At 45.8% G+C, this 25,326-nt stretch overlaps 1 protein-coding gene across 1 annotated transcript in view; it reads right to left on the reverse strand.

Moving 5' to 3' along the window:
* SNX8 (sorting nexin 8) overlaps nt 1-24,710 on the reverse strand; it is a 52,054-nt gene extending 27,344 nt beyond the window's left edge. Inside the window, 1 exon segment of the mRNA XM_077140447.1 lies at nt 24,617-24,710. Coding sequence (XP_076996562.1) covers nt 24,617-24,710 — 94 coding nt within the window.
* Between the last annotated feature and the right edge of the window lie 616 nt (nt 24,711-25,326).

Below are 25,326 nucleotides of genomic sequence, written 5' to 3' on the forward strand. Positions count from 1 at the left end.
GACGATATGATACTATACCTCGAAAACCCGGAAAAATCCACAACAAAACTACTAGAGCTAATAAATGAGTACAGCAAAGTAGAGGTTACAAGATCAACATTCAAAAATCTGTAGCATTTCCATACACTAGTAATGAACAAGCTGAGGGGGAAATCAAGAAATGAATCCCATTTACAATTGCAACTAAAAGAATAAAATACCTAGGAATAAATTTAACTAAAGAGACAAAAACCTATATAAAGAAAACTACAAAAAACTGTTAAAAGAAATCACAGAAGACCTAAATAGATGGAAGGGCATACCATGTTCATGGATTGGAAGACTAAATATAGTTAAGATGTCAATCCTACCTAAATTGATTTACAGATTCAATGCAATACCAATCAAAATCCCAACAACTTATTTTTCAGATAGAAAAACCAATAAGCAAATTTATCTGGAAGGGCAGGGTGCCCCAAATTGCTAAAACATCTTGAGGGAAAAAAACAAAGATGGAGGTCTCGCACTGCCTGACTTTAAGCATATTATGAAGCCACAGTGGCCAAAACAGCATGGTATTGGCATAAAGATAGATATATCGACCAATGGAATCGAACAGAGTGCTCAGATATGACCCTCTCATTTATGGACATTTGATCTTTGATAAGGCAGTCAAGTCAACTCACCTGGGACAGAACAGTCTCTTCAATAAATGGTGCCTAGAGAACTGGATATCCATATGCAAAAGAATGAAAGAGGACCCATATCTCACACCCTATACAAAAGTTAACTCAAAATGGATTAAAGATCTAAACATTAGGTCTAAGACCATAAAACAGTTACAGGAAAACGTTGGGAGATATCTTATGAAACTTACAATTGGAGGCGGTTTTATGGACCTTAAACCTAAAGCAAGAGCCCTGAAGAAGGAAATAAATAAATGGGAGCTCCTCAAAATTAAACACTTTTGTGCATCAAAGAACTTCATCAAGAAAGTAGAAAGACAACCTACACAATGGGAGACAATATTTGGAAATGACATATCAGATAAAGGTCTAGTATCCAGAATTTATAAAGAGATTGTTCAACTCAACAACAAAAAGACAGCCAATCCAATTACAAAATGGGAAAAAGACTTGAACTGACACCTACCAGAAGAGGAAATACGGATGGCCAAGAGGCACATGAAGATGCTGAATGTCCTTCCATTAGAGAAATGCAAATCAAAACCACAATGAGATATCATCTCACACCCACCAGAGTGGCCATTATCAACAAAACAGAAAATGACAAGTGCTGGAGAGGATGCGGAGAAAGAGGCACACTTATCCACTGTTGGTGGGAATGTCAAATGGTGCAACCACTGTGGAAGGCAGTTTGGCGGTTCCTCAAAAAGCTGAATATAGAATTGCCATATGACCCAGCAATACCATTGCTGGGAATCTACTCAAAGGACTTAAGGGCAAAGACACAAACGGACATTTGCACACCAATGTTTATAACAGCGTTATTTACAATTGCAAAGAGATGGAAACAGCCAAAATCTCCATCAACAGACGAGTGGCTAAACAAACTGTGGTATATACATACGATGGAATATTATGCAGCTTTAAGACAGGATAAACTTATGAAGCATGTAATAACATGGATGGACCTAGACAACATTATGCTGAGTGAGTCTAGCCAAAAACTAAAAGACAAATACTGTATGGTCCCACTGATGTGAACCTACATTCGAGAATAAACTTGGAATATGTCATTGGTAACAGAGTCCAGCAGGAGTTAGAAACAAGGTAAGATAATGGGTAATTGGAGCTGAAGGGATACAGACTGTGCAGCAGGACTGATACAAAAACTCTAAAATGGACAACACAATAATACCTAATTGTAAAGTAATCATGTTAAAACACTGAATGAAGCTGCATCTGAGCTATGGGTTTTTTTTGTTGTTGTTGTTTTGTTTTTTGTTTGTTTTTGTCTGTCTGGTTGTTTTTTTGTGTGTGTTTTTACTATTATTATTACTTTTATTTTTTTCTCTATATTAACATTCTATATCTTTTTCTGTTGTGTTGCTAGTTCTTCTAAACCGATGCAAATGTACTAAGAAACGATGATCATGCATCTATGTGGTGATGTTAAGAATTACTGATTGCATATGTAGAATGGTATGATTTCTAAATGTTGGGTTAATTTCTTTTTTTTTTTTTTCCGTTAATAAAAAAAAAAAAAAAAGACATAGTCTGGCAGAATGGATTAAAAAACAGGACCCATCTATATGCTGTCTCTACTCAAAGGACACGAGGCCAAGGACACAAATGGACATTTACACACCAATGTTTACAGCAGCATTATTAACAATTACCAAGAGATGGAAACAGTCAAAATGTCCATCAACAGACAGCTGACTAAACAAACTGTGACATTTACATAAGATGGAATATTATGCAGCTGTAAGACAGAATAAAGTTATGAAGTATGTAACAACATGAATGGACCTTAAGGACACTAGGCTGAGTGTGATTAGCCAGAAACAAAAGGACAAATACTGTATGGTCTCACTGATATGAACTAACACTAGTGAATAACCTTGGAATATTTCCTTGGTAACAGAGACCATCAGGAGATAGAAATAGGGTGAGATATTGGTAATTGGAGCAGAAGGGATACAGATTGTGCAACAGGACTGAATAAAAAAACTCAGAAATGGACAGCACAATACTACCTAACGGTAATGTAATTATGTTAAAACACTGAATGAAGCTGCACGTGAGAATGATAGAGGGAGGAGGGCTGGGGACATAAATGAAATCAGAAAGAAAGATAGATGGTAAAGATCGAGATGGTATAATCTAGGAATGCCTAGAGTGTATAATAATAGTGAAATGTACAATGTACAAATTTTAAAAATGTTTTTGCATGAGGAAGAACAAAGGAATGGCATTATTGCAGGGTGCTGAAAACAGATGATAATTAATACTTCAAATGTCACCTTATGTGTGAGACTAAAGCAAAAAAAAAATGTTTGTTACAAAATTTAGATTTTGACTAGAGCATTTTCTAATATAACTCACGTAGATCGTTTGATTGAATGTCATAAGTACTTGGAATCTCAGGTAGGACATGAGATTTGGTTGGTTTGTCCAGAGTGATCTCCCGATGAATCCCAGAATGATTTGATCAGTGACTGGAAAAGTATTTGCAAGCCCCCTTCGGGGAATGGTGAGAGTAGGGAGAAATTCAACTTTTCCAAGTTGAATTCCTGATATTCTCACAAGCAGTGTGGACAACCAAAGCTATAGGCTGAGCCCCCAGTCTTGGGGTTTGTTCATATGAAACTTAACCCCACAAAGGATAGGTCAAGTCTTCTTAAAATTTAGGCCTAAGAGTCACCCCCCAGAGAGCCTCTTTTGTTGCTCAGATGTGGCCCCTCTCTCCAGCCAACATGACGAGCAGTCTCACCACCCTCCCCCTCTCTGCGTGGGACATGACTCCCAGGGGTGTGGACCTTCCTGGCAACGTGGGACAGAGATCCTGGAATGAGCTGAGACTCAGCATCAAGGGACTGAGAAAAACCCTAGAATGAGCTGAGAATTAACATCAAGGGATTGAGAGAACCTTCTCGACCAAAGAGGGAAGAGTGAAATGAGACTAAGTGTCAATGGCTTGAGAGATTCCAAACAGAGTGGAGAGGTTATCCTGGAGGTTATTCTTATGAGTTAAGTAGATACCACCTTGTTGTTCAAGATGTAGCGAAGAGGCTGGAGGGAACTGCCTGAAAATGTAGAGCTGTGTTCCAGTAGCCATGTTTCTTGATGATGATTGAACAATGATATAGTTTTCACAGTGAGACTCTGCGAATGTGAAAACCTTGTGTCTGATGCTCCTTTTAGCTACTATATCAACAGAAGAGTAGAACATATGGAATAAAGATAAATAATAGGGGAAACAAATGTTAAAATAAATTTAGGTTGAAATGCTAGTGGTAAATGAAAGCGAGGGGTAAGGGGTATGGTATGTATAATCTTTTTTTTTCTCTATTATCGTTTTCTTTCTTTTTCTGTTATCTTTTTATTTCTTTTTCTAAATCGATGCAAATGTTCTAAGAAATGATGAATATGCAACTATGTGATGATATTAAGAATTACTGATTGTATATGTAGAATGGAATAATATCTTAATGTTTTGTTTGTTATTTTTTTTAATTAATAAAAAAAGTTAAATATATATATATATTATTCCTTCTAGCCTCCTATATCCTGGAGCAGCTAGAAGGAAAAATCTGAGAGGATGTTATGGGAGCCCATGACAGACTCTGGATCTGTCCTGTAACCAATTATTGAAGAGTGCTTTGAAAACTATTGCTTTTTTCTTTCTCTGCTTTGCATATATGCTATATTATACAATAACAAAAAGTTATAAAAAAATAGCCATACAATTTTCCATATTTCCCCAATGTTCCCATAATTTATATGTATATATTACTTTCATATACCAAATAGTCATACTAATTTTTTTTAAAACCCACATGCCTACTTATATAGTTAGGATTCCTGATCATACAAACCAAAGAATTAAGCCCTAAAATTTCCACTTTCTTACAGATAAGAAGTCACCCGTTTACCCATTCACAAAACAGCAAGACAATTCAGAGGATTTTATACCTGAGAGGTTGCAAGGAAATCGTGTTTTTCAAAAAAGTTAGTTGGTTTTTAGTACAGGGAGAGTGCTAACAAAAAGAAATTCTTTTTTAGTTAAAAAATAAAGTTAATGTATCCCAATGGGGAAAAAGTCTTCGTCCAACGCACAAAGCTTTGATTTCATGTCTCCCAAACCTTCCACAATATGAATGTATGACTTTTTATGACTTACTTCTGAAAGTAATGCTTCAGCACAATGGATTAGATTCTGCTCCATACTCCAAAAAGAAATCAATGCCTAGATGATTTCATCTGTGAAATTACTCAGCATTTTAGGCTTTGAAATGTAGCTGTCTCTAGTTGACCTTAAAGTTTACGAAAAACAAAGTAAGGCCTTTAAGTTTACCTGGGAATCCCGCAAAAGCCTCACAAAAACTAAGTATTATTCTCTAGATTTTAGCAAATGATCTCCCGAGTGATGCAAAGGCACCAAAGGAGCTCAGAAACAAAATCTCAGAAATCCCATGAATATTTCTATGCCTTCCTTTTTATATTTCATGGTGTCATTAAAGCGTAGCATAACAGCACAGGCACATGACCTGTTAAAACACAGGGAGATGTGTGTGAGTGTGTGCACACATGTGCACATGTGTGAGTGTGGGTGTACTGTGCGTCAGGAATCCCCAGCACTGGCCCAAACGTGCACAGATCACTGCCCTCCAGGGCACCGGTGCTCCCACATCAGCCCAGATGAGGCCATCTGGATGGTCCGAAACCACATTTACCCAGTGCCTTTAGGGCTGGGTAATAAACCAACCGTCAATAAACCAACGAGCATTCACTAAGTTCCCGCTGCAGGGAGACACGCCGATCACGACGGACAGCATCGCCAGGCTCCTCCCTTCGTCTCTGCACTCGGCCAACAGCTGAGCATCCAGCACACAGGCAGGCCCCCGGCCGCCAAGACGGCCACAGCAGTGGCAGGGAGCATGCCTGCCGCGCGGCGCGTCTAACAGGGCCCATGCGCTGGGACACAGATGCCCAGGCAGCACTAGTCAGGCCTGTCCCGGGTGTGAGCCGGCTGCTTGACACGCCGGGCGCCCAGTGAGGGCTTAGGGAACACATACGGAATGCGTGCCCACTGGACGGTCATTCTGTGCACAGGAAGGAAAAACAGAGCACCTCTGGGGAAAAGAAAGTCTTATTCCATTAGAGCACAAAATACATGAGAAAACAGAAAAGAACAAAGCTAAAATGTAATGGGGAAAGAACAGTTTTTCCAGAGAAATCATATGCTAGTAACACATACGATAAGCACTTCACGTAGGATATATAGACAGCTCTTCAAATAATCTTTAAAAAGACAAATAACCATTTAAAGAATGAACAAAGAGATCTGCATAACTATGTCTCCAGAGAGAGTCCAATGGCCACCAAGCATGTGCCACGACGCCCAACTCTTGGCCCCTCAGGGACCACGTCCCCCCCCCGAGGACAGCTGCGGCCGAGAAGACCATCAAAGGTGCTGCCGAGGATGCGCCGGCGGGAACAAAAACTGTCACAATAAGAAGACAAAGAAGACTGTGGAGCAGCAACAGCAGCGACTTGTCACATGCACTAAGGTTAGCTGCGGGAGCCCCACAGGGGACGGGGGCAGCGGGAGCCCCCACGGGGCATGGGGGCAGCGGGAGCCGCCACGGGGGTCGGGGCAGCGGGAGCCGCCACGGGGGACGGGGACAGTGGACGGCACGTTCAGGCTCCTTAAAGAAAAAGCTGTCTGGAACAAGAAACTGCATCTGGAAAATTATCCTTCAAAAATGAAAGAAAAATTAAGACATTTACAGACAAACAAAAGCTGAAAGCGCTCAGTCCCAAAGCCCTGCCCTACGAGGAATGCCGACGGGTCCTTCGGGCGATATGGAAGGATCCTGGACAGAAACTCAGAGCCAAGAGGAGAAACAAAGAACACTGGTGACGCAATCACATGGGTACATATAAAACCCTGTGCTGTACCTTTGTTTTGCAGCGGCTTCCTGTACGTTACACAATTCAACAGCCATATGTTCTTAAAGACAAAATGTTATTCTTTTAGATGCTATTTTAAGTACAGTTATTTTCCTGATTTCCATTTCAGATTACTGGTGTATACGAACCCAACTGACCTCTGTATATTTATCTTGTTGTATCCTACAACTTCACTGAATTCTCTTATTAATTTTAGTAGCTTTCCTGCAGATTCTTTGATCATGCCAGCAAAGAGAGTTAATATGATTTCTTCCTTTCCAATGTGGATGCCTTTTATTTCTTTTTCTTGCCTACTTGCTCTGGCTACTATTTCCATTACAATGTGGAATAATAGTGGAGATGGTGAGCATGCTTGTCTTGTTTCTGATCTTAAGGGGAAAGCTTTCAAATTCTCACCAATATGATATGTGCTGTAGGTTTTTCACAAATGCCCTTAATTATGTTGAGACAGCTCCCTTCTATTCCTGGTTTTATCAGTATTTTTAATCACAAGAGGATGCTGGATTTTGTGAAATGCCTTTTCTGTGCTAAGATAACCATGTGTTTTTCCCCTTTATTCCATTAATGTGCTGTATTACACTGATTTTCTTCTATCAAACCATCCTTGCACTCCTGGAATAAATCACACTTGATCAGGGCATTTCATTTTTTAACATACTGTTGGATTTGGTTTTCCAGTAGTTTGTTGAAGATTTTTGCATCTATATTTACAAAGGAAATTGGACTGTCCTTTTCTTTTTGTGTGCTGGCCTTATTTGGCTTTGGTATCAGGGTTATGCTGGCCTCAAAGAATGAATTACGTAGTAATCCTCCCTCTGTGTTTTCTTTTTGGCAAGGATTGGAGTTAAACCTTCTTTAAATGTTCAGTGGAATTCAGCAATGAAATCATCCAGTCCTAACTTTTCTTTGCTGGGAGGTTTCTGATTACTGATTCAATATCTTTACTTGCTATGGGTTTGTTGACATCTTCTCTTTCTCATGCATCAGATTAGGTAATTTGTATATGTGCTGGTTTGAAGCTTTTGTGTACCCCAGAAAAGTCATCTTCTTTAATCCTCATTCATTATTGCTGGATGGGATCATTTTGATTGTTTCCATGGAGATGTTACCCACTCAATTGTGGGGAATAACTTTTGATAAGTTAGTTTCCATGGAGATGTGTCTCCATCCATTCAAGATAGGGTTGCTTACTGGAGGCCTTTAAGAGAAAATCATTTTGGAAAAAGCTTCAGAGCCAACAGAGCCCACACAGCCAGAGACCTTTAGAGATGTATAAAGAAAATGCCCCCGGGAAGCCTTATGAAAGGAGAGAAAGGTTTGTTGATTTTACTGATCTTTTCAATAAAACATCTTTGGTTTTGGTTTGTTTATTATAGATCTAGTCAGAGCAATCAAGCAAGAGAAAGAAATAAAAGGCATCCATATTAGAAACAAGTAAAATTATCCCTAGTCACAGATGACACAATCCTATATAAAGTCCAAAAAAAAAAATCCCTAAGAAAGATACTAGAACTAAAATTAATTAAGCAAAATGGCAGGATACAGGATAAAAATGTAGAAGTCAGTTATCAAAAATGAACAATCTATACAGGAAATCAAGAAAACAATCCCATGCAATTGTTCTAAGAAATGATCATGATGATGAATATGCAACTATGTGATGATATTGTGAATTACTGATTATATATGTAGAATGGAATGATCATATATTAAGAATGTTTGTGTTTATTTCTTGTAATTTTTTTAATTAATTAAAAAAGAAAATAATACTAATTATAATAGCACCTAAAAGAATGAAATACCTAGGAGCAAATTTAACTGAGGAGGTGAAAGACTTCTACACTGAAAACAAAAAAACACTGCTGAAATAAATTAATAAAGACTCAAATAAAGGGAAAGACATCCCACGTTCATGGATTGGAGGACTTAAAATTGTTAAAATGTCAACACTGCCTAATGTCACCTACAAATTCAATGCAATTCATATCAAAATTCCAGCAGCCTTTTCAGCAGAAATGGAAAAGCTAATCTTCAAATTCATATGGAATTGCAAGAGGCCCTGAATAGCCAAAACGATTTTGAAGAACCAAGTTGGAGCCCTCATACTTCCTGACTTCAATAAGTACTACAGCACGCTATGGGCTGTGACTGAAAGGAAAACATCAGCAACACAGCACAACAGAGGTTATAAAAGGGGAGGGACAATTAGAGGAGGGTTAGATTTCCTTTTTGGTGAGGGTGTGTTTATTGGTTTACTTTCTCTTGGGAACAATGAAATTATCTAAAATTGAGAGTGCTGATGGACTGTGGACTTCGGGCATTATACATGACCCCTGATGAATGTACGTAGCTGCAGGATGCCCTGACTGAGAAGGAGACTGGAGAACCATGATGCATATTTATAAGTGAATGTTGTGGAAAAAAGGAACAAAGTCGTGAGGTAAGCGATGACATGAACGAACGTGTGGGACATTTGGCGAGGTAAAATAAGCCAGAAACAAAAGAACAACAATGGTACGGTCACCTTTAGAAAATGCTTACTAGAAAACATTTCGTCCAGAGTGGTAATTACTATTTATGGATTTCTAGAGGCTGTCTCTATATATCCTGATATTTAGAGATAAGAACAAAGCGTACCAGATTAGGGTCATAGTAATTCAGAACACAGGGGTAAGGAAGCCAGTGTCTATATTTTAGAACCACACATCCTCTTTGAGACCAAAGGAAGAAAGGTTATTTGGTCTGGAACCGAAATTTTCTGTAGCACATAATCTAACTCAACCTATCTACATAGCTCATCTGAACAACTGAAACACAGGGAGCCCAAAATAAGACAGAGGTCCTTTAATCCTGTATAGCTTAATGTAATGCCTAGATACATCCTAGAGTATATTAAGTAGATAATCAGAAAGTATTAGCAAAGTCCCTTGAGGGATAGGAGAAAAAATAAGGAACTATTAAACTTTACCATCAGGAAATTCTCTGATACTGTGTCAAACTCTAAGAATACCCAAATCGATAGATACCCTTGATTGTGAGGCTTACTCTTGCGAAGCTTACATAGGGAGCAGAGACACTCAGACTACCTATGGGTATCCTAAGAGTTACTTCTGGAGGATCTCTTTTGTTGCTCAGATGTGGCCTCAGTCCATCTAAGCCTAACTCTGTAAGCGAAATCATTGCCCTCCCCCCTAAATTGACATGACATCCAGGGGCAAAGTCTCCCTGGCAGCATGGGAAATGACTCCCAAGGATGAGTCCGGCCCTGGCACTGTGGGATCAACAATTATATCCCAACCAAAAGAGAGAAAAGAAGTGTAATTAACAAAGTATCAGTGGCAGAGAGAGTTCAAGTAGAGTCGAGAGGCTACTCTGGAGTTTTTCCTACACAAGCTTCAGTCAGACATTGTTACCTATCATAATCTGCCAACTCCCAACCAGGACCACTCCAGCCAACCCTAAAGAACACCTAGGGCGATATATAAGATTCCACAAGGGTTCCAGGCACTGAGGAATTTTCCAGAAACCTACAACCTCCAGATGGGTCCCTGGATCAGATAAGTCCTGAAACCTAGAGGGCCCAGCCTCTCCAGAACATCAGGTAGTTCCATCTCCCTACCCCGTAATATTGGCAGCCCCTTCCAACATGAACAAGTCAGAAAGCCCACAGCCCAAACACCCCTAACGAGAGGTATAAAGATCACAGGTGATGGTGGAATTAAACAGAGAAGATAGGACTTAACAAATGACCAAGAATGCTGATTCATTAAATTGATATCTCTTTTAGTCTCCAGTATTTTAGAGCAGCTAGAAGTAAAAACCAGAATTGTAGAATTGTCACCCATGCCAAACTCTGAAGTGTGTCCTACAACTAATTGTGGTGCTGTGCTTTGAAATTTATTGCTTTTTTCATATACACGTTATTTTTTACAAAAAAGGAAAAAAATGTCAATTGTAATGATAAAAAAATATTCATGGCTTCTAGTCTCCTATATTCTGGAGCAGCTAGAAAGAAAAATCTGAGAGGATGGTATGGTAGCGCATGACAAACTCTGGGATCTGCCCTGCAACTATGTGTTGAAGAGTGCTTTGAAAACTATTGCTTTTTTCTTTCTTTGCTTTGTATATGTGTTATGTTACAATAAAAAACTTCAAAAAAATAACCATGGGTGTAGACTGGATGCATTTCACCTTTCTGCACTTTTTCTACGCTCCCATAAAGCATGACAGGTACAAATCATGGCGAATGGCATCTAATAAACAAACCTGGTCATCTGGTGTGTCTCCGGCTGGCTTCAGCTTTCTGCTGAACTAGCACATACGCACAGAACAGTGGAGCCAGCAGGGCCGCTGGGGCAAAGACTCTTGACCCAAACCCGCCCTGCAGAGCCCCCAGATCAAGGGACAGAGGCAGCCTCAGGCGTCCCCCCGCCTCCCCAGGCAGCCACCCACCCCTCTACACAGCTCACACGGCTCTCGCCAGGGCTCAGCAGCCTCCAGCTGGCCGCCCCTGGGCGCTGCCTGCAGCTGGGCCACCCCGGGGCTCCACGTTCTCATTCACTGTCGCAGCCACCCTGCAGTCCCGCGCGGTCAATGCGGCCACCCTGTGAGGGACACAGCATCTGACGGAAGGGGCCACTGAGCACGTCATTGCTGTCCTGCTGACTGGTCTCTGCTTTTTAAATAACACAAAGAACAGCTCCGCAAACAAACTTTTTGCTGTTTTTTTTTCACTCAATCCTTAGACTCAATTCCTAGAGAAGTTGCGCCTTTTCTCCTAACAGCAGACCCGTTCCTGGGTGGCTTTCCTGCACCCCATGAGCCACAGCACCCACAGAACACACAAAGAAAGACTCCCCATGCTCTCTGCAGCCACTGGGGGGGGCACCTAGGAGACCCGGGAGTGCAGCCAGAGAAAGGGAGAAAAACCAAGACTTTAACTCCGTGGCAGGTGATCAGAGTGGCAGTCACAGGGATAAGAGGTCTTGATGCACGGTCACCCCAAATCAACCGACCCCCACAGATGGCAGCTCATGCCACGTGTCCCCAAATCTACCACACTCCACAAATAGTTTATGCAAGAGTCCCCCAAATTTACTATCCTTACAAATAAATACCTTATATGGGTTCCCCCAAATCTACCATCACCCCACAAACAGCAGCTCATGCCAGGTCCCCCAAATCTACTTCTACCCCCACAAATACCTTGTATGAGAGTCCCTCAAATCTACCACCACCCCTACAAATGGCCTATATGAGCATCCCCAAAATCTACCCCTGCCCCACAAAGAGCAGCCTGCACATCTTTTGGTCAGCACACACCTCCTCCAGACCCCCCCATGGTAATCTCCCTTCAGTCCTGCTGCCCTCCCTACCGCCCTGTAAACACAAAGCAGGTGCCCCACCTTCAGGCCACACACCAGCTGCTCCCCCCGCCGGGTGCTCTTACCAGATACTCCCCGGACTGAATCCTTCAAGCCCTGGCTCAAATGTCACCTCCTCCGCCCATTTTCTCAGGGACAAGTGAATTGTGGCCACCAGCCCCGCGCAGGGCCTCCCTCGGCTCTCCTGACGGGCAGCACACACGTACTGCGTCCACGGAGCACTGCCCGCCTCCTGCACCACCGCAAACCCCAGGGCAGCAGGGGTCCTCCACCCAGACCTGGAGCCACCCCAGCCACCCAGAACATGCCCCCCACAGGCAGAGCCAACAGCACGTGCTGAAGGAATGGAGGAACCCAGCTCACGGGCACAGGAGGCTGCAGCACAGGTCAAGGCGGAGGGCTTCCTGGGCAGGACTTGCAGCTCCCGTAAGGGCTCGCAGAGGCAGGAACCATGCTCCAGCGAGCTGGAGCAGGAAGCAGAAGTGCCTGCCAGACCGGGGACTGCCAGACGGGGGCTGCCAGTGAGCACTGGCATGGTGAGCCTGGGGGACACCCCTATTTCCCCCCCCCACCCCCGAGCTATACAACTATAAACCACACGGGACACCCTAAATCCCACCCACCCACCCAGGCCACAAGCTATGAAGACATGTGTGCACCGCTGTCTGCCAGGACACTCGTTAGAAGCCCAGTGACCAGGGCCTTTCTGAGGTCCGGCCAAGAAGACGCCCTTTGCCTGGCATTTACCAAATTCCAGACTCTGGGAAGGAAAGCCGGGTTCTGCATCAAGCACACTGTTTGCATAAACAGCTTAGGCGCCGTGACAACTATGAACCTTCCAGAAGCCCAGATTCCAGACGCCGCAGGCCCAACCTCGCCAGCAGGCTTCCTAAGGACACGTCAGCTCTGGGACACAAATAACGCACTGCCCCGCGCGCAGTTTCTCATCTCTCTGGGACAAAACCATCTACTTCCCTGTCTGGTGACAAGGATTAAAAAGGATCCTTGTGGAAGCAGCTAGCTTAGCACCCGGTGCTCAGGCGCTCCTGGCTTGAGGGACCAGACACAATGCCCGGTGGGACCGCAGTGGAGCAGGCCGCCTGCCAAGAGGCAGCTCTGGGGCGGACGTGGGTCTTCAGTGGACACAGACACAACGCGGTTCTCAAGGGCCGAACAGCTCCCGGAGCCCCACTGGGCCTCCCAGACAGAACAGACCCCGCGACCTGGGAACTGCATGGGAACCTCACACACGCACTCACACTCACTCTCACATGAGGGCACACTTTCACTCTCACAAACGCATACATGCGCACCCACATACACTCTTACACATACACACACACATTGCACACTCTCACATGCACACTCACATGTGGGCACACATTCACTCTCAATGCACACATTCACTCACACATTCACACTCACATTTGCATATTCATGCACTAAAACATGCTCACACTTGCAAACATTCACACGCAAAAGCACACTCACATACACTCACAGCACACTCTTGCACACACACTCATTCTCACTCACACAGAGGATTATCTTGAACCACGCAGAGGCTACTCCTTTCCAAAGCAGATGCAACAGACCACAAAGGGGAAAGGAAAAAAATCCCCAGTCCACGTAAGGCATCACAAAACTGCAGCAGAGTACTGAAAACAGGCCCCATCGGTAATTTCCTCCTAACTCAGATCCCAGCGAGGACCCAGCCAAGGAGCCACCAGCCACTGTCCGCCTCGGCCCTCACCGCTGCTTCCAGAAGGTTCCATTCAATCCCATTTACAACTTGAAAAACTTCCCACAGACCTTATTTCTGAAGTGTTTATATTTGGGGAGCCAAATGATTTTTTCCAGAGTTTAGAAGAAATACTGTTAGCACATTTGGGGAATCTTGGAATAATTTATAAAGGCAGAGTTCAAAAATCCAAAACGATTCTCTTCTCTAGTTAACTAAATTCAATGTTTTGGACTTTTGTAAGTCTGTTTGTTTTTAACTCAGGTTTTCTAGAATCTCATGACACGCAAGTTAAAATATTCCAAAGTATCTGTGCCAGTTTGAAACGATGTAGATACCCTAGAAAAGCCATGCTTTAATCCTAATCCCATTCTGTAAAGGCAGCCGTTTCTTCTAATCCCTATTCAATACTGTATGCTTGAAACTGTAATCAGATCACCCCCCCGAGATATGATTCAATCAAAAGTGGCTGCTAAACTGGATTAGCTAGAGGTGTGTCTCCACCCATTCAGGTGGGTCTTGATTAGTTTACTGGAGTCCTATAAAAGAAGAAACATTTTGGAGAATGTGAGAGATTCGGAGAGAGCAGAGAATGCGGCAGCACCACGAAGCAGAGAATCTACTTGTCAGCAGCCTTTGGAGATGAAGAAGGAAAAAGCCTCCCGGGGAGCTTCATGAAGCAGGAAGCCAGGAGAGAAAGCAGCAGATGACGCCGTGTTCACCGTGTGCCCTTCCAGCCGACAGAGGAACCCTGACCATGTTCACCATGTGCCTTCTCACCTGAGAGAGAAGCCCTAAACTTCATCGGCCTTCCTGAACCAAGGTATCTTTCCCTGGATGCCTTTGATGGGACATTTCTAGACACTTGTTCTAATTGGGATATTTTCTCAGCCTTAAAACTGTAAACTAGGATACTATGAACAACTTTATGCTAATAAATATAACAATGTAGATGAAATGGACAAGTTCTTAGAAAGGCATGAAACAACCAACTTTGACTCAAGAAGACATAGATGACCTCAACAAACCAATCACAAGTAAAGAAACTGAATCAGTCATTCAAAAGCTTCCCAAAAAAAAAGTCCAGGACCAGACTGCTTCACATGTGAATTCTACCAAACATTCCAGAAAGAATTAGTACCAATTCTCCTCAAACTCTTCAAAAAAATGAAGTGGAGGGAAAGCTACCTAATTCATTCTATGAAGCCAACATCACCCTCATACCAAAACCAGGCAAAGATATTACAAAAAAAGAAAACTACAGACCAATCTCTCTAATGAATATAGATGCAAAAATCCTCAATAAAATTCTAGCAAATCGAATCCAGCAACACATTAAAAGAATTATACATCATGACAAGTAGGATTCATCCCAGGTATGCAAGGATGGTTCAACATAAGAAAATCAATTAATGTAATACACCACATCAACAAATCAAAGCAGAAAAATCACATGATCATCTCAATTGATGCAGAGAAGGCATTTGACAAGATTCAACATCCTTTCCTGTTGAAAACACTTCAAAGGATAGGAATACAAGGGAACTTCCTTATAATGATAAAGGGAATATATGAAAAACCCACAGCTAATATCATCCTCAATGGGGAAAAACTGAAAACTTTCCCCCTAAAATCAGGAACAAGACAAGGATGTCCATTATCACCATTATTATTCAACATTGTGTTGGAGGTTCTAGCCAGAGCAATTAGATAAGAAAAAAATACAGGCATCAAAATCGGAAAGGAAGAAGTAAAACTATCACTGTTTGCAGATGATATGATACTATACATCGAAAACCCTGAAAAATCCACAGCAAAACTACTAGAGCTAATAAATGAGTACAGCAAAGTAGAAGGTTACAAGATCAACATTCAAAAATCTGTAGTGTTTCTATACACTAGCAAGAACAAGCTGAGGGGGAAATCAAGAAACGAATTCCATTTACAATTGCAACTAAAAGAATAAAATACTTTGGAATAAATTTAACTAAAAAGACAAAAAACTATATAAAGAAAACTACAAAAAACTGTTAAAAGAAATCACAGAAGACCTAAATAGATGGAAGGGCATACCGTGTTCATGGATTGGAAGACTAAATATAGTTAAGATGTCAATTCTACCTAAACTGATTTACAGATTCAACGCAATACCAATCAAAATCCCAACAACTTATTTTTCAGAAATAGAAAAACCAATAAGCAAATTTATCTGGAAGGGCAGGGTGCCCCAAATTGCTAAAAATATTTTGAGGAAAAAAAACGAAGCTGGAGGTCTCACACTGCCTGACTTTAAGGCATATTATGAAGCCACAGTGGGCAAAACAGCATGGTATTGGCATAAAGATAGATATATCGACCAATGGAATCAAATAGAGTGCTCAGATATAGACCCTCTCATCTATGGACATTTGATCTTTGATAAGGTAGTCAAGCCAACTCACCTGGGACAGAACAGTTTCTTCAATAAATGGTGCCTAGAGAACTGGATATCCATATGCAAAAGAATAAAGAGGACCCATATCTCACACCCTATACAAAAGTTAACTCAAAATGGGTCAAAGATCTAAACATTAGGTCTAAGACCATAAAACAGTTAAAGGAAAATGTAGGGAGATATCTGATGAATCTTACAATTGGAGGCGGTTTTATGGACCTTAAACCTAAAGCAAGAGCCCTGAAGAAGGAAATAAATAAATGGGAGCTCCTCAAAATTAAACACTTTTGTGCATCAAAAACTTCATCAAGAAAGTAGAAAGACAGCCTACACAATGGAGACAGTATTTGGAAACGACATATCAGATAAAGGTCTAGTATCCAGAATTTATAAAGAGATTGTTCAACTCAACAACAAAAAGACAGCCAATCCAATTACAAAATGGGAAAAAGACTTGAACAGACACCTATCAGAAGAAGAAATACAGATGGCCAAAAGGCACATGAAGAGATGCTCAATGTCCCTGTCCATTAGAGAAATGCAAATCAAAACCACAATGAGATATCATCTCACACCCACCAGAATGGCCATTATCAACAAAACAGAAAATGACAAGTGCTGGAGAGGATGTGGAGAAAGAGGCACACTTATCCACTGTTGGTGGGAATGTCAAATGGTGCAACCACTGTGGAAGGCAGTTTGGCGGTTCCTCAAAAAGCTGAAGATAGAATTGCCATACGACCCAGCAATACCACTGCTAGGTATCTACTCAGAGGACTTAAGGGCAAAGACACAAATGGACATTTGCACACCAATGTTTATAGCAGCATTATTTACAATTGCAAAGAGATGGAAACAGCCAAAATGTCCATCAACAGACGAGTGGCTAAACAAACTGTGGTATATACATACGATGGAATATTATGCAGCTTTAAGACAGGATAAACTTATGAAGCATGTAATAACATGGATGGACCTAGAGAACATTATGCTGAGTGAGTCTAGCCAAAAACTAAAGGACAAGTACTGTATGGTCCCACTGATGTGAACCGACATTCGAGAATAAACTTGGAATATGTCATTGGTAACAGAGACCATCAGGAGATAGAAATAGGGTAAGATAATGGGTAATGGAGCTGAAGGGATACAGACTGTGCAACAGGACTGGATACAAGAACTCAGAAATGGACAGCACAATACTACCTAATTGTAATGTAATTATGTTAAAACACTGAATGAAGCTGCATCTGAGATACAGTTTTTTTTTATATTTTTTATTTTTTTCTATTATCGTTTTCTTTTTCTGTTGTCTTTCTATTTCTGTTTCTAAATTGATGCAAATGTACTAAGAAATGATGAATATGCATCTATGTGATGACATTAAGAATTGCTGATTGTACATGTAGAATGGAATGATATCTAAATGTTGTGTTAGTTAATTTTTTTAATAAAAAAATGAAAAAAAACAACTGTAAACTAGCAACTTATTAAATTTCCCTTTTTAAGAGCCATTCCATTTCTGGTATACTGCACTACGGCAGCTAGCAAACCAGAACAGTATCTGACAGGACTAAATAAGTCTGCCTCCACCATAATAAAGGTAAACAGAAAATGTGCCTTAGCAACCAAATCAGTACCTCTAAATAAAATTCCCAAAATTAATCCAACATCATAAGCCACGTGGAACAGCAATCCAACCCATTTAAACAAACATTCATTTACCAACAGTAGGGATCAAAAATGAGAAAGTTCTGGCCTTCCAGCTGCCTAGAGGAGGGAACGAGGAAGGCAAGTCACCAACCAGAAAAAGCAGTACCTAGAAAGTCAGTGTGAATGGATTACAACTGTGAAAAATTACCATGGCAAGAAAAAGACTTAAGTTTTTCCCCCACTACTAAACACGCACTGAACTTGGAATGCAAGGTTTCTGTGCCAAAGGACAGCGTTTCACGTGGTGGCTGCACACCACACACCACGCCATCGCCCGACAACAGCAGCACATCTCAACAACCTCAGGGCTGAAGGGAAGCATGGCCTGTGCTTCCCAGAATTTCAGAGTGAGTGGGTTTTTTTTTTTTTTTGAGAGCTGGAAACCCCAGGAGAGATTCCATTAGCTCATCTGGAAACCAACTCAGTCCTCCAGCCAGCTCCCCAGGTTGAACCAAGTACTGTCGGTACACCCGTCACACAGCTTAAACCCAGACTCCAACTGCACAAGTAACCCTTCTCCCACAACTATTTTCGCACATGCAACACACGCATGTCCTGTTGGTTATGTTTAAACGTATTCCCCTTCCAGCAAGAATGAACACATCTCCCAGTGGTCTTAGGTAGTTTTATAATGGTCATATAAGCACCTCAGTGTAGGAAAGACCGTCAGAGAGGAAAATTCCACATCTAGGAATGTTTGCTAAGACGGGAAAACCCTAAGAGGAGATTCGCAGATGCTGGGTAGAGTGGCTAGACCTCGAAAACACAGCAAAAGCCAACAGCCCGAAGCCCACGTCCTGTGCGTTCCGACCCGCAGGCAATACCCAGGACAGGAAAAACCAGGCAGACGGAACAAGGGCCCTGGAAAGGGGCGGGGAGCTGGAGGAAGGGGAGCAGCTGCTCAGGGGGCACACGGCTTTGGGACTAGACAGAGGTGGCTGCACAACACGGTGAGTGTACTAAAAGCCATAGGAGAAGTCACTTTAAAATGGTGAATTTTAGGTCACGTCAATTTCAACTCAAGACAAAAAAATGCCAGGTACCAAACGCTGGCCTAAGTCCCCTGGAGCGAGGAGTCACACGGACCACTGGGCAGTGCAGCAGACTTGCTGGGTGGGACCCCAGCCTCCAGCAAGTTCCAGCCATCTGGCAAGTGCCAGGCCCTCCGTGCGCTTCTGTCCCTTCTCAGTAGAAGGACAGAAGAAGGCTCAACCTCAGCATCGTGGGGACTAAAGTTCTCTCACGTGAAGGGGTGTCCACGGAGCCCGTGTGCAAAGGGTCGCTGTCAGCTCAGCCCGTCCAGCCCACAGCGCAGAGGGCCAACACAAGGCTCACTCAGCAGACAGGGGAGGACAGGAAGTGTCCACTCCGGTAAACACACACTCACAGAGATATGACGCCTTCCAGCCTCTGCAGAAACTTCCCTGAAGCCTCCCGCTCCCGAGTAACCCAGGAGGCAGGCCAGCAGCACGTCCTGCGAGATAAAGATGTGCACGCGGCAGGCCTTCCTGGACCCCCAAAGGCCACTGTCAGCCTCCCTGAGGTGGAGCACCCGCAGGAAGTCCACCCCAGCCTGGACGAAGGGCTGAGTCGGCAGATGAAGATAATTCACTGGGTAAGTGGCGAGGTCACCGGCCTCGCCTGTGCAGAGACGCCTTCCTGCTGGGCCCTGCTGCAGCAGAGCTGGGCGGGCATCTTCCTCCTGCCGCCCTGCGGCCGGCACAGCCCCCGGACCTATTACTGCACTTTAGATAAACCCCCCCCCCAGGAAAGACCAACATAAAGACTAAGGGAGTCTGAGCACCCCCAAATCACTTTGAAAAAGGTCCTTGGCCCGCAGCTTTGTCTGCCACACAATGTGTGCTGCTGGCAGGTCCACTCCAAGTGTCAGGCTCTCCATTCTCCCCAGAATTCTTTACTGTGAAATACACAACACACGTGCAAAAAAGGGAACAACGTTTCTACACACAATTTAATAACGTTACACCAAAGCAATGCAGCCCACCACCCCGGCCAGGAATTCAGGCCATCAGCACCCCAGAAACCCCCTTTCCTGATCCCTTTGAGCAGGAACCCCTTTCCCTACCCGAGGCAAAGACTAGCCTAATGTTATTATTCTCCTACGCTTCATCGCTTACGATTTTATCACCTGCGCGAGCATCCCTAAACAGCGATACTTATTTCCACCTGTTTCTGACTTCCTACGAATCGCAGTCACAGTACGCATTTCCCCTGCGCTTCCTCCAACAGCCGCATCATGGGTAGAGCTGCGCGGGTGCTGAACGCGTGAAAGGTTACTGGGGCACCTCCAAGGACATCTAGGACCACTCTCTTGCTCTAAAAGCCTAGTAACTTAGTTAACTAAACTCTGATTCAGCATATCAAACTGCAAGCAGTGGCTACCTCCGGTGGGGAACTAGTTTGGGGAGACGCCAGGGAAAGAGATTTTTATCTTTCGACAAAGTACAAGCATTAAGAAATTCTTAAGATTGATTCAGTGTAAAGAATCATTTTCTAGAAAACACACAGCAAGAGTGTCTTATCTTCAGAAGCCAAGCTCAACACTGATAGAAAGCATTACAGTCTACACTTCAAACCCTGCATCTGACCCAAAGTATCCCCCTAAGCCTTTCCGCTCTCTCGCTAGCCCCTGCACAGGACCAGGCGCTGCATTTAGCTGTTGTTTCTCTTTAGTTTTGTTGTCTTTTTTTAATTGTGGGCCCAACATACTATGAAACTGTTATTTTCCCAAAATAAGTCCATAAAAAAACTTCTACCCCTTGAGTCTGATTATGACTGTGTAAAGCATCTGTAACAGAAGCGGGTGAAGCTTCTAGAAGGCGCAGCCCCTCCCCTGCAGTGTCCTCGGAGCCCAGGGCCCCCACTCACCCCTAACTCTAACATGGGCAGGGAGGGCTGAGCACCTCCCCCCTGCCCCCGAGCCCCCCCTCCACCCTCGCCCACCCCCCGCAAACACCACAGCGGAACATCAGTTTTTGTGCTGCACTTTTCTTAAGAAGGCAAAAAAAATACCAGAGCAGTATTCCCCACTGGGAGCACTTCACTTTCTCACTACCCACAAATTCTGGCAAAATCTGTCCTGCGTGACAGTGATTCAGTTTGTTCCTCTTTCTTCAAATGGACACATTTTACCTTGCAAATAGTATATTTGGGGTGTGGGGAGTGGGTGCAGGGGACGCGACACAGTTTCAAGACCAAGAACTCAGAAAGTGTTTATATAGCTACCACTGTACTCAAACTAAAATGTGACACTATCCTGAGAAACCTGATAAAATTGTAATTATATTCAAACATCTGAGCCGCTCCTACAGAGCAGATATTACTCTACATACCGGTTTGTAAAGAAAAATAACAGTCTCCCACGTCAGGAGTTTACAACACAAATGTGTGAGGTGGAGAGGACAGAGAAGGATGGGAAGGCAGAGAGGCCAGGGAGGGGCCAGGAGGGACAGGGAGGGACAGAGGACAGTGAGGGTCAGGGAGGGCAAGGGGAATGCAGGAGGGGGGCAGGGGCCAGGGAGATTTGGGAGATTTTCCCTTAAGGCTGATGGTACCGAGAGGTATAAGGCAATCACAGCACAATGCACAAGCCTTAAGAGACTCCTCACTGACTCCAGACAGCTGTTCACTCCGAGAAGGGTGTGAAAAAGGGCAGGTGAGGGCTGGCGGTCAGGCCATGGGTGCAGGGACGCAGCGAGGCAGTCCAAGAGGCTGGGCCAGTTGCGAAGGAGCTCAAACTGTGGACAGGAGAGTCCTCGGGCTTGACTAGGACAAGGGGTCCTCAAGGCCTTGGGCAGACAGATGGCCCGAGGCCCCTGACCGGGTGGAAGGCACACCATCACATGTGCCACACTAGTGGTGGGGGGGGAGCCGGATCCCCTTGTCCTAAAGGCTAACCTCGTCCAGAGGCCCGCAGGAAGCCGCAGTGCTGCACTCCTGGTGACCCGAGGGCCTCACCTGGCATTAGGCAACCCAAAGACTCAGTTTACAAGCCCTTCAGATCACTCAAGAGGTACTACACTCGCTGCTTGCCGCTTCTTATTTTGTCACAATCATTAAGCTTTTAACCTCAAAATAGGCACTGAAATAAATTCTTAAGCTGAGCAGGAATAGAATGTTTCAATCAGATATTTTGAATTATAATTTCAATAGAAAAATCCATGCCAGCATCCAAAAAGAAGTTCCACAACTCAATAAGAAAAAGGACAATCTCATAAGAAATTGTGAGTTCAGAGAGGCTGTACAGAGAGAGCAATACAAGAAAATAATTTAGCCCTCACTAAGAATCAAGGAAATTAAAACAAAAATGAAATACTTTCATATTTTCCATAAGTCTGAAGGGAGTTTAGGACGGCGTCTGGTGTTGATGTGGATGCGAGAAAAGGACCACCACCGCACACTGCCGCTCGAAGATCGCAACAGCCGCCAGAGCTAATGATTTGTCAGTATCTGTTAAAACCAAAAACATGCACAAAGCCTGGGACACAGCAGCCCCATTCCTCGGGCATCACGGTGGAAACCTGAGACTGTCAGCTCACATGGCAGAGGGGCGCGCGGACGTGGTAAAATATACATGGTCACCTCCGGGAAACGGGGGTGGTGGCTGACACAGGGTATCCTGTGATGTTCCATGTCCTTAAGGAAAATGTACTAATCTGTGCACTTCAGAACTAGAAGTGAAATTTGTAGGAAAGGAGTGATTTAGGAAGACGGTTCACAGCTAAGTTTTGGAGCATTCAAATATAATAAAATCCAATGCTGAAAACTACAGCAAACGCAGCCATGTGTTTTTCAGCTTCAAAGCACCACAAGTCCCGAGGCCATGTGGCACCCACAAGCGCTACCCGAGGTGGGCTCCGGAGACCTGGGCCTGCGAGGAACACCAGGTAAAAGAAATTCAGCGTGCATTTCCTCAGTCACAACCTGTCCTCAAAGAAATCAGAATGACCTTTGGGAAACTGTCTTCGGGATCTTCCATCCTGGCCTCACCCAACCAGGGCCCTCCAGGACACACCCCCTGACACTGCCTTCCTGCCCCCCACATCCACTGGCCCCACTCCCTGACACCCTACACCCTCCAGTGAAGCTTAGTGGAGGCCCCTGCACCCCACAAGGCTTTCGAGGTCCCTGAAACAAGCTTACTGTGAGGGTCTGGAACCATAGGGACCCCAGGAAAACCTGCCCTTAAAGTTAACCCCTCCTGAGGGTGTGGAGCTGTGCCCGAGGCCATCTGAGTTGGGGCGGGGCCCACCCATCAGGATGGAACCTGGTGAAGCCCCTGGAGTCCTTCCTAAGAGAAGGAAACTCAGAGAGAAAGCCAGGGAAGCAAGAAGCTGAAATCAATACAACCAGGAAAAGAAGGGAGAGGCCGGGAGACGCCACCATGTGCCTTGACATGTGACAAGGGTCACGGGACGGCCTTTGGGAAGAAAGAGTCGTGTAGGTCTGGACATTTCCCTGGCCTCTAAACTCTAAGCTAATAAAGTCCCGCTGTTTTAAGCTAACCCACTCATGGTATCTGGGAAGCAGTGGAGGACACGAAAACACCTCCTTCTGCTCACCCCACCACCACCAAAAAATCCAGGCGCGCCAAGGTCTCCCTTCTTTCTCCGAGCTGCAGGAACAATTAAAATGACCTTCTGGAGACAATGGGTTTAGTTTTCCCAGGATAAAAAGGGTCTGCGACGCCATTCTGACTCCCTTCCAGGATGGCGTGAAGTGGCATTAATGCTGGGCTATGCCCCAAAAGTCTGTGCACCAGAGTCTCGCGGGCTGAGGAAAGTGCTCTGCACGCTGCGAAGGGCACGTGTTAGTACTCCTAATAAAGTCACCACACCCCAAAAGGCAGCTTCTGTGGGGGTTCCCAGAGACGCCAAACGTCAGGCAGGGCCCAGAGCCCGGCCGGGGTCAGTCCCGTGAGGGGGGCTTGGCGCGGGCCCCGGCGCTGCAGAGAAGACGGCCAGCAGTCGCACCGCCTCCCAGTGCCAGGCAGGAGCTTCCGATCCCCTCCCAGCCCCCATTTTCAGGTGGAAGGGGTCCCGGGCCCCTTCAGTCTGGAGTCCTGGGAGAGGACAGAGCCCACCGGCCCACACCCGGCTCAGACTCGAGACCAACAGAAAGAGGCTTTCACCCCACGCAGAAAAACACTGCAAGGGAAAAGGGCGGGCACGGCACACGGCTGCGCTCAGACTCTGGCCACCCGGCGTGCCCAGCCCGGGCAGTGCCCCCCACGCCCGCTTCCTCCAACGAGTCAACTCCCAGACCCTCTCAGGCAGAGCCGCCCCCCAGCTCACCCCAACCCCCGGCCCATCTCCTCTGCAGGGACGTGCACTACAGGACCGGACGTCTAAAATAAGGGCACCTGGAAAAGCCCGGCCTCGGGCCTCCCTGAGGGCGTCGGCGGGACTCCCAAACCACGGGACAGGGGCACCTTCGGCGGACGGGCAAAGCCGGTCCCGAGAGGCCGCGCTCCTGCTAACCCGGAGGGGAGGGGGGCCCCGGGCACCCGAGGCGGCGCGGACGCCGAGCCCGCTCCAAGAGGGGCCCCGCGGGCCGGGCGGCCGGGCGCGTCCCGGGGCAGACTCCGGCCGGGGCGCCGGGAGCGAGCGGGGCGCGGCGTCCGCCTGGCAGGGAGCGGCCCGGGGGCGCGGGGCCGGGGACGCAGGGCCCGGCGCGCTCGCCTTACCTGCCGCCGCGGGGCCCGCCTCCTCGCCCGCCTCCGCCTCGGCCGCCGCCGCGACTGCCGCGGGAGGCAGCGGGTCCATCGCGCGGCCAGTCATGTGAGCCCGCGCGCCACGTGACTTCCTCCCGCGCCGCCCCCGCCCGCCAGGGGGCCCCCGCCCGGCCACGCGGCCGTCCGGAGGCGGGGCCGGGGGCGGGGCCACGGGCGGGGCCGGGGGCGGGGCCACGGGCGGGGCCACGGGCGGGGCGGGGCGCGCGTTCACTCTCCCCCCTACCCCCCCACCCCACCCCAGCTAGTGCTCCCGCCCTCCCTCGCGTGCACCGTCCAGCCCAGCCCCGCAGCCACGCGTTCCCTCGCTGCCTCACGCCTGGGCCCACTGCTGACCGCTCCCGCTCATCCCTCCGTCGCTCCCAGCCCCTCGTGCCCTCGCTCACCCTGCACCGCTCGCTCATTCACCGCGTGCACCCACCCACCCAACACACGCCGCGCACACCCACCCACCCGTCACACGCCGCGCGCACCCACCCACCCATCACACATGCCGCCTGCACCCACCCACCCACCCGTCACACGCCGCGCACCCACCCACCCGTCACACGCCGCACGCACCCACCCACCCATCACACATGCCGCCTGCACCCACCCACCCATCACACGCCGCGCACACCCACCCACCCATCATACACTCCAGTCCTGCGTGCGCTGAGCTAGTT

Source organism: Tamandua tetradactyla, chromosome 23 (genome assembly GCF_023851605.1).
Source record: "Tamandua tetradactyla isolate mTamTet1 chromosome 23, mTamTet1.pri, whole genome shotgun sequence".
NCBI lineage: Eukaryota > Metazoa > Chordata > Mammalia > Pilosa > Myrmecophagidae > Tamandua > Tamandua tetradactyla.